Raw genomic sequence first — 10900 nt, forward strand, 5'->3', positions numbered from 1 at the left:
AGTTCAAGTGTTAGTGGAGGGGTTCCGGGAAGGTAAATTTTTATTTTTTGACATAATGTATTTGTTGTATTATCAACTTTCTTTTTTATCTTACTAGCTAGACCGGTGTCCCGAAGAGCAGAATAAGTATTTAAAAAAAATAAAGGATCGACTGTTAGGCGGTACGATGTTCGCCAGTCCAGCTAGTAATATAATATAAGAATAAACCGGCATGGTGGTGAGGTTTGTATATATAGTGCTTTTCATGAAAGAAGTCCCGCGGATATTTTTGGAACTAAATTTGACAGGTCGGCAATGTTGTCATTCGTCGATGTTATCAAGTTCGTTTGTTGTGGTAGATTTTTGTGAATTTTTAACTAGCTTAGTGCATTTTAAATATTGATTACAATGCCAAAAGTTGTAAAAAGTTCGGCTCGAGAAATGATATTAAAGGTGAAAGAGTTCTGTGAAGCGGAACATAAGAATCAAGGTGTTTTAATACAACTAAACAATGTTCGGAAGAGAATTGCCGCCATAACAGGTACTTTTTAGAGTTGCCATTTAATATTTTTTTGCTGTATTGATGGGACTTTTATGATATAAATTCGTTTTTGCGACAAAATTCAACAAATACATAACGTGATGAAACTAGGTAACTGAAATTAAAACATATATTACATAAGCATTATAAACTTAAAGTTATTATTATTTTTAATTGTTCATAATTTAATTGCAGGTGTGTCAGAAATAACTGTAACAAGAATTACAAACGAAGGTATAACAGCGGTGTGTACTTCGAAAAAAATTGTAACCCAACAATTATGCAATAAAACTCTGAATAAAAAATTGTATTTCTTTTCTTTACCCTATTTTCTCAACTTTTCCCTGTAAGTAGGTAGAACACCGCTAATATAAGTAAATAAATATATACTTTTTACATAACAGAAATATTGTTTCATCGAAGTATGCAGAAAATAATATTACTTGATAAATTACATCTGCTAAATGTAAATAAAATAGGTAAATTTTTTACTCATAAATGGCAACATTACGTCATGCGATTGCAGCGCCGCGTCTGGGGGACTTCTTTCGTGAAAAGGACTATACGTATACAAACCTCACCACCATGCCGGTTCTCTTTCCGCAGACTAATATTTAATAGTAAACTTAAATCCATAAAGGGTAGACTCCATAGACCAATTTTTAATGGATCTAACTGGTTTCGCGCCAAAATTTGACATTGACATTATAATTTATCAACGAAAATCGAAATCGTGTACGGTCAACGGTGTTACAGAAAACTACATAATTATAATGTTTCAGAGTTAAATGTTTAAATATATTGTAGTTTCTTTATTAAAAACTTCTAATATTTGTTTTCTGATCGTATAATCTTTTAAAATGGCATACAATTTGTCACAGGGATCACTTGAGGTATGAAGTTTTATGAATACATTTTTAACTTTTTACAGATTGAGTACTAAAACGAGAATGTCTTTAAAATGTTAATAAGTCCTATTTTGAAAATTTTCTTATATTGTAATTCTCTCTCTTAACCAAAATGTTGTTGATTTATTATTTATCTTTCCATAGTAAGGACAAGAATATGACAATGCAAAACTATATTTTCAGGTGATAATGCAAGGCGGTCATTATGATAAACCAATCATGCAAGTATTAGGTAGTAAAAAAATCCAAGGTCAGTCAGGATCAGGTGAAAGATTCAGACTTCTATTATCTGATGGCAAGCATTCTCACAGTTTTGCCATCCTTGCATCTCACCTCAATGATAAACTGATTTCTGGGGAGTTGTCTGATTATTCTGTTGTTCAAATTGACCGATTTGTTACTTCTATTTTAAATAATGAAAAGAGTGAGAAAAGTGGTGATAGGTATGTATACTTAATTTCAAGATGAAAAAGGAAAAATTTGCCATTACAATTTATTACATTATCTTTATAATCTTATTAACTCCTATGGCTATACAAGTTTTATCAAAATATATAATCATAATGCAAGTTTCAGTGCAACTTATTTTATCGTAGATTGTATTCTAAAAAGATATAGTGATTAAAATGAAGAATATTTCATAAATGTCTTTGGAATTCATGTAGTTGTTAACTCTTTCCAAAACTGGTTGCTAGTTAGAGAATGCTGTTTACCAATAAAGTTGCAGTCTAAAAACTTCTGTTATAATGTATGGTTTATGTACACTTGTAGTATGAAATAACTGTTTTTTCAGACGTGTCATGATAATTGTGGCTGTCACAATAATAGCATCTGGAAGTGAAGTTGGAAAAAAACTTGGTAATCCTATGACATGGTCTGAATATGCTGCAAAAACTAGCCCACAGGCCCTACCAGCAGTTGCCAGACCCAAGCCAGCACCGAGTAGACCAATGAGCTCTATGGCTAATTCTAGTGCCTCTACAAATCTAGATAGCAGCATGCTCAGTTCACAAATGACACATCCTATTACAAGTTTAAGTCCTTATCAAAATAAGTAAGTATTGCGTTTTTTATAACATTGATTTCACAGAGATTAACATACTATTATTATTCAATTCAAAAATCATTTAATCATATAGGTAACACATTGTACACTTATGATCGTCAAAAAAAGTAATGTATTTGAAGTGCTTCTAACTTTACATTTGGTAGCAGTTCTCAAATCAAGGGCCGTAAATAAATAGGCAATAAATTCTTGAAAAAATTTCAGGTGATTGTTTCGGCTTCAAGTGTTCAAAATACTCTGAATTCTACATAGTTCCTTTTTAACATTTCGGGTTGTGTCTTTTTCCTACCTTCCAATAAGCTGTTGAAATTTTAATTTTGTATTAGACTTACATAATTCTAATATGTCAAACATTTATAGATGGGTAATCAAAGCGCGCGTTATGACTAAAAGCCCTATTCGCACATGGAGCAATGCCAAGGGTGAGGGAAAACTGTTCAGTTGTGACCTGTGTGATGAAAGTGGAGAGATACGAGCCACAGCATTCCGTAATGAGTGTGACAAATTCTATGATATGTTACAAGTTAGTAAACATTTTTTTAAATAACAATTTGGCTCGTACGTTTTTCTATCCAGTAAATTTTACAATGTAATACAAATTGTCAGTCCATAGAATTATAAGCTTGTTCTCTGTACTTAGGGGAATCATTAACAAAATAACTAATTAATTAATAAATGCTTATTAAACTGACTACAACAATAACCTGTTATAGCTCTAGATTTTTCCTGATTATGGTGGATATACTTTTGTAACCTGCTTTTTTATTTTTTTATGTGTATGTTTTTGAATAATAATATGCACTGAAGGCTGATCACCTACTTGCCTATTAGATTTAAAAATGATCATGAAACAGATTCAGAAATGGCCAAAACCCAAAAGAGGTTGTAGTGCCTGATATATATTTATTTTTAATAATAATATAAATAAATATTTACACCTATTAAATTACAGATAGACAAGGTATACTACATAAGTCGGTGTCAACTAAAAACAGCCAACAAGCAGTACACAAGTATCAAAAATGACTATGAGATGACGTTCACAGCAGACACAGTGGTTGCGGAATGTATGGAAGATACCTCAAGCATGCCCTCTGTTAAATATGAGTTCACACCTATCAGCGAAATTGCTAACAAGAATGTTGATACACTATTGGGTAAGATTTAAAAGTTTTTTTTTCTCAAAACCCCACCAACAAAAGGCCATTATTATTATTATTAATTAGTTCATATAATAATTCTTTAGTGTACATTTCTTAGCATAAGTATTATTTGTGCTAGTATAGGTTCTGAAAGTGAATGTTAGTGGTCTAGTATTTGTGTTTGTATGGCCCTTTTAGGGTACAAGCATCGTTCATATTTATCCTTTTTTGAGCAACATTCAACCAGTTTTGTCACGTGAGTTCTATTATGCCCATATTTTTGTTTGTCCTATGCCTCTTTCCAGTAGATCCAGTCCATTTTGAGGCTTCAAGTGTCCATCACTCCGCAACCTAGATATGTGACCGGCCCATTTCCAAAAGGCCATACCAACTTGTGTTGTAGTTTAAACTTTAAATCTCACCCTTCAGAACCGAAACTTTACGCAAACTATAACTCCTATCACTATCTAAGAGTGAAAATTAAACCTTGGCGCCAATTTTTGTTTCTGAATCTTACCCTTAACTTATATAGCTGTCAACATTATTTAATTAGGCCTATATACACGAGGGCATGTAGCATAGGCTACCAGAAATGCATGGGCAATAACCTAAAATCTACCAAACCGATGATTACTAATGTGAAATTTGGATTGAATTGACCAATTTAAAAACAAAAGTATCTTGATATATTTCCGAGAAGTTTGTGGATATATGAAGGAACCATTACGAAATTATGCAGGTGTGCTTGGGACCCGTTTCTTGAAATCTACTGATCAACTATTGCTAATCAAGACACTTGTTTAATTTAGATACAATAGGAGTATGCAAGATGGCATCTGATGTGCAAGAATTAACTGCCCGGAGTACTGGCAAGTTGCTGAAGAAGAGAGAGGTCACTCTCGTGGACCCATCTGGAGGGGCAGTGAGTAATGTTTTGGATTTTTTTTATAATTGTAACCGTTGAGGTTTTCCTCAAGCACTAAGAATATTATCTTGTTGGAAAGAAAAATCTTGTGAAACAGTAACTTTTTATTGAGGACTGCGTTCAGTGAACTGTAATTAGATATAGATCTTCTATTAATGACTTACTGATTAATTGTTTTAACTAATTTTACCGTTATTATAATTTATTTACAATAACAGACAAACAACAGAGAGAATAAATTGGTAATATCAATTTCTCGACTTCTTTATTAACATCATGATATTCATTAGCGACATTATGTTATAATATATCGTGACTACTTCATATTATATGTAGTTTTTTTTTAATTTTAAGTATTCCACACTATCGTATTGTCTTGGTCTGTAATGATGTATGTATGAATAAATAAAAAAATCATTTCAGATATCATTGACACTCTGGGGTAACGAAGCGGAAACATTTGACAGCAGCACAAACCCCATAGTAGCTGCAAAGGTATTATGAAAGATCTTCTTAATTAACGAATTATTTTTCAGTATTTAATTTCATGATTTAACCACATAAGCAACAGTGACATAATTTAAGGCACTTGCCTTTCAAAGCAAACCCAAATAATTATTTCGCGGGATTCGATCCGACAACCTCCTAATTTTATTTTGTAAAGGTAACAGACCTAAAAAATACATAAACCGTATTCATATATAAAGAAAAAACCTTTTACCGGATTACAGTTATGTATTATTATAAATTTACAATTATTTGACATAATTTTAAATTTATCCGACGTTTCGCGTGCTTTACAGCGTGCGTGGTCACGGTGACCATTGTAAATTTGTTTGTTGTAAATTTATAATAATACATAACTTTAATCCGGTAAAAGGTTTTTTCTTTAAATGTGTAAAGGTTATGTTAATTAAAGACAATACTACATATTCATATATAAATACAATCCCTGCTTAATTTTAAATAATTGTATCTTATTTAACAGGGAGCCCGTCTGACTGAATTCAACGGAAGCAAATCTCTCTCATGTCTAGCAGGTACTGTGTTGCGTATGAACCCTGATTTACCAGAAGCACATAAGTTAAGAGGCTGGTACGACAATGGAGGTGCTGATATGGATGTTGTCAACATATCTGCCAGGTAATTTCTTTATTGTTTTTCAAAGTGCTGAGCGTGTTGTTCTAAACAAAGTATTTGGTAATTATTTAATAACTTCAAATAATAATAAAAGAACTGGTTTCGCTATATTTATCCTTTTGCAAAAATTTTACATTTTATCATCTTAACTCTCATCCTTAGTCGATATTTCTCTACTTTTGATGTCCTTTCTAGATCTTTTTTTATTATAAGTACGCCAAAAGTCAAAAATTACTATAAAATACAATATAGGTAGCAAAAGTGTATCAAAATATTAATGCAGATTTATTGTTGTATCTGTCCCGTTGAATTAAAATTAACAAGTAAAATGCTCTTGTATAAGTTATTTCTTGCATATTTAATGTGTTGTGTTTACAATATTCAGTACATTCTACTCGAAGTACTTTAATAATTATTCTTTTCTGTGCGACTATACACTTAGGTCACGGTTTATCTCTATTTAGTTGTCATGTACACAGAGGAGATATTATTACACAATTCCATAACTCATACTAGATATGTCGGACAAGACCGCAGTGTTATGAGAGCATACGTAGGACCGGATAACTTTACATGCTAATTTGAGGCTATTAACAAATTTTCTTAGGCAACTCATATTAGTCAGTCCCACTTGGATTGGAAACCGGGACCGACCGTTTCGATACTAACTTTCTAGTTAATTAGGTGTAATTTTTAAATCTTTTAAACCTTTTGCATTGTTCCTCCACGTGTCCTAGGTCTTGTTATCATCAAAATTCATAAATAAGGTCATGTTAAAAGACTATGCATACCTCGAACATAAGCGTGAAATTACCTTCTACCCTCAAACTATAACTACTAAACTAATGTTAGTTATTTCGACTATGTATTTGCGTGTTGTTCCCACGAGAATGTAAGTGCGTACTTCTATTTCACCATGCCTCCTGCTGATAGAGGAAATGTCTTTGTTTTTAATTTATTTATGTTATTACTAGCTGGCCTGGCGAACATCGTACCGCCTAACAGTCGATTCTTTATTTTTTTAAATACTTATTCTACTATTCCGGGACACCGGTCTAGCTAGTAAGATAAAAAAAAGAAAGTTGATAATACAACAAATATATTATGTCAAAAAATAAAAATTTACCTTCCCGGAACCCCTCCAATAACACTTGAACTTTATGATAAGGTATTAAAGTTCAAATTGCCTTTAAATATTATTACAAATATTTTGTATGGGAATATAGAAAAGTGTTGTTTTTAGACTTTTTCACTCAATTTTTTTAATTTTTTCTCTCCGTAAGAACCATCCTCGTACTTCAAGGAATATTATAAAAAAAGAATCAGACAAATTGGTCAAGCCATGTTCATGTTATGTCGTGACAACGGAAAACGGGTTTCATTTTTATATATATAGATTATTAATTACTTATGATGTCATGTGGAACATGGTGTAATTGTTGCAGCTCCTTACAAACGTTGTGTAAAAAAAACATGGTGATTAAAAAGAGTGGCGGAGAGTTTATTGCCAGTTCTTCTCCTCCGTTCCGTTTGAGAACTGGCACTAAATGTAAAGTTAGAAGCATTTCATATTCATTTCTTTTCTTTTTTTGACGTTCATAAGTGTACATTGTGTTACCTATATGATTAAATGATTTTTGACTTTGACTTATTATTGCAGAGCCGGTGGCTACACAGGCGGTAGCAGTGAATGGATATCATTCTCCGAAGCTGAATCGAAGCAACTCGGTTCCGGTAGCAAAGGGGACTATTATTCGCTTCTAGGAGTCCTAACATTCACTTTCTCAGACAATGCACTGTACAAGGCCTGCCCACAGGAACAGTGTAATAAGAAATTGGTGGATCAAGAAGATGGACTTTTCCGATGTGAGAAGTGCAACCGGGAGTATCCTAATTACAAGTATCGCCTGCTTTTATCGGTAAGTTTTTTGTGTTTTAAAGTGATGATTGTAAGGTAACACTAATGTAATGATGACATAAACATGACGTATTACTGATCGGCTTGACTCTCTCTCTCTCTCTCTCTCTCTCTCTCTCTCTCTCTCTCTCTCTCTCTCTCTACGCAGAGACATTGCGTCTCTATGCGTTTTCTACAAAGTGTATTATGGAGTGTTATTGTTTGGGTTGATCCCTCCCTTGTTTCAACACCGTACAAGACGTATCAATTCGAAATTTCATCAACATCACCTTGATGGCTGCAATTCTTCCATAGTCCGCTACACAACACTTTCTTTTGCGAACTAGCGAACTGTGGAACTGGCGACCCCCGGTGGGGGTCTTCTCTGAGAGATACGACCTCTAACTATTCAAAGTAAGCGTGTGCTCCTCCTTCATAGGCCTGTAACGCACCCACAAAAAATGGTGATGACTGCCCTTTTTGGGCGTCCGGTAGGCTGGTTTGCCCCCTATTATATAAAAAAAATAGTACTGATTCGAAGAGGAAATCGGATTTGGGATTTGACAGTCCCTCTAGAGTCTCATGACACGGTTTTTTTTCTGTGCGATTTATGACATTACTTCTACTGTCAAAGAATAGAAAATATGGTTACAATTCACGAGAGACTTGAGGTAGAAACTCCAATACAAGCCTCTTGTCTATGTTAATTGGAAAGGGTATTAAGTAACAAACACACTTCATAAATATTATTTATTATATATTTCTGACATACTGCTTGATTAATATGACACAACAATGTTTTTCTCAACTATCCTTAAATATGTTTTAAGGCAAACGTGTCTGATCCGACTGGTGATCAACGGATAACAGCGTTCAATGAGGCAGCCGAGGCCATGTTGGGTCAAAAGGCGGCGGAAATCGGCCGTCTTCTTGAACACGACAAGGCTGCGTATGCGCATATCTTTGAGGATGTCAAGTTTAAGACGTTTCTATTTAAGTTCCGTACCAAGATGGAAGTTTACAGTGTGAGTAGTCTATATTATTAAACATCATAACAAAAACAATTAATATTTTAAGGGCTTTGGGCTATGCTTCAAATTAAAGAACGCATCGTTTTCTTACGATATATCTATCTATCTATCTATCTACATATATTAAAATGAATTGATGTTCGTTAGTCTCGCTAAAACTCGAGAACGGCTGGACCGATTTGGCTAATTGTGATCTTGAAATATTTGTGGAAGGTCAGGGAAGGTTTAAACGGTGGGAAACGTAAATAACAATTAAAGAAACTTACTGAAAACGACAATTGAATTTTCAAAAAAAAACTTCTTAGTTGGGAAAATTGTTATTATTATAAAAAATGTTACTGTAGATGCTTTCAGAAATATGTGTTTCATAGTATTAGTATGTAGTATGCTGTATGAGGTCTGATCTCTTTGGTCTGTTTCACAAGTTTTGTCACAAATATATGTTGGTGAAACAAAGTTCACGTGGTCATCTAGTTTCTTATATTATTATCTCATATACATATTAATGCTAATTATTATACATTAAAAAATGCAACCGGCTTATAAAAAAATAAATCAGTGCAGCCACAACCTCTTTAGGTCTCAGATTTTTGAATCTGTTTCATGATCATCTTTAAATCTAATAGGCAAGTAGGTGATCAGCCTCCAGTGCCTGACACACGCCGTCGACTCTTTGGGTCTAAGACATGTCGGTTTCCTCACGATGTTTTCCTTCACTGTTCGAGCGAATGTGAAATGCGCACATAGAAAGAAAGCCCATAGATAGGTGCACAGACATCGCACGCTGAAGCCACTAGGCCAACACTGCTACTGGAATGAGAAACTGCGAGCAGAATTACACAGTCATGTCTCATACATTAATATTCATCACGTAGTATGCATTTAATCTAATATATAAAATTCTCGTGTCGCGGTGTTTGTGGTTAAACTCCTCCGAAACGGCTTGACCGATTCTCATGAAATTTTGTGTGCATATTGGGTATGTCTGAGAATCGGACATCTATTTTTCATCCCCCTAAATGTTAAGGGTAGTCCACCCCAAATTTTTTTTGAATTTTTATTGTTTTATTTTTATGATACAGCATTAAAAAATACATACAACCCCTAATTTTCATCCCATCATATTTTTATTATAAATGATATACATGGCAAAACGACGTTTGCCGGTTCAGCTAGTATTTATATATAAATTTATTTTTCAGGATGAAGCTCGCCTAAAGACAACAGTTATAAACGCTTCGCCCGTCGATTACAAAGACGCCAACGCCAGACTTATTAAAGGCATCAAAGCTTTGAGTGGAATCGAATTATAAGCGGAAAATTCCGGAAATTATGAAACATGATATATTAAAAGATGTGATTTAAAAAATATGTTGTACTATGATTGAATAAGGAAAAATTGTGTTTTTATAGGATTACTGTTGATAATTTAAATCCTTGTTTGATTCTACATTAACTAAGAAAGAATTTAAAGTCTTAAAATACTATTTTTCATAACAAGGCGCAATATTTTTTGTACTTTTTTGTAACTAAATGTATATCGAGTTGATCACGAGTTTTCATATTAAAAGTTAAAAACTTTAATCTTATACCAAACTGCTGATTGGTTTGTGATTTGTAAAAGTGAATTATGTATAAATTAGCCATTAAAATTCCAGTATAGTAAATAAAGTGTGATTTTTAAAATGTCTTTTGTATTATGACATCCCAAGTTGTATTTTAACTCTTAGGATAAGTTTTGACATTTTTGAAAGAAATGTGAATCATACTTAACGCTAAGCCTCGATTCTAAATTTCACCCTCACAGAAATCGAGCCAATCCTATCTCTAAATTCATCGTAAAATATTTTAAAACTGATATAAATGATAACAGTTTAAAAAAAAAATACAAAGCTTCGACTCAGGCTCCAAACGAATGTCAAACAATACCACATAAAAGTGAATACGAATGACGTTTACAATTAATTTCTAAGTAGCAATTTATTTTGAAATAACGTGGTTCAATCACAGATGAAAATGAGAGTAATAGTGCGCTTTGTAGCAAAGCATAGAAAAGGTAGGTATGGATACGAAAGTTTGCAAATCAGTATGGACTTGAACAGAGCGACAATTCAATGATATACGCTATTCACATCACTCAAATTGTCTATTAATATATTGAATATCTAAAAAATGCGTAACTGTGCGATTTTACACTACTATAATGGTACTCTCGTCGATAGAACTACATTGCATGGAGAGTGTTAATAATACCTGCAGCTGAGTTCGAAC

The 10900-nt window shown here is 33.2% G+C and overlaps 1 protein-coding gene across 1 annotated transcript; it reads left to right on the forward strand.

Annotated features, from left to right (window-relative positions):
- The first annotated feature begins 1218 nt into the window (after positions 1–1218).
- Positions 1219–10315, forward strand: LOC125049009 (replication protein A 70 kDa DNA-binding subunit). Its single transcript, XM_047648003.1, has 11 exons — positions 1219–1413; positions 1612–1871; positions 2222–2482; positions 2855–3017; positions 3447–3651; positions 4446–4558; positions 4985–5056; positions 5550–5704; positions 7362–7620; positions 8429–8623; positions 9832–10315. Exons 1-11 carry the CDS (start codon positions 1381–1383, stop codon positions 9940–9942), a joined length of 1827 nt encoding a protein of 608 aa, XP_047503959.1. The 5' UTR covers positions 1219–1380; the 3' UTR covers positions 9943–10315.
- The last annotated feature ends 585 nt before the right edge of the window (positions 10316–10900 follow it).

This window comes from Pieris napi, chromosome 4 (genome assembly GCF_905475465.1).
Source record: "Pieris napi chromosome 4, ilPieNapi1.2, whole genome shotgun sequence".
NCBI lineage: Eukaryota > Metazoa > Arthropoda > Insecta > Lepidoptera > Pieridae > Pieris > Pieris napi.

Bases quoted from the DNA above. Each gene is read 5' to 3' on its own strand.
- LOC125049009 (XM_047648003.1), top strand. From the start codon at position 1,381: ATGGCATACAATTTGTCACAGGGATCACTTGAG. The intron at 5,057-5,549 runs GTATTATGAAAG...CTTATTTAACAG, and splicing joins ACCCCATAGTAGCTGCAAAG to GGAGCCCGTCTGACTGAATT. The intron at 5,705-7,361 runs GTAATTTCTTTA...TTATTATTGCAG, and splicing joins GTTGTCAACATATCTGCCAG to AGCCGGTGGCTACACAGGCG.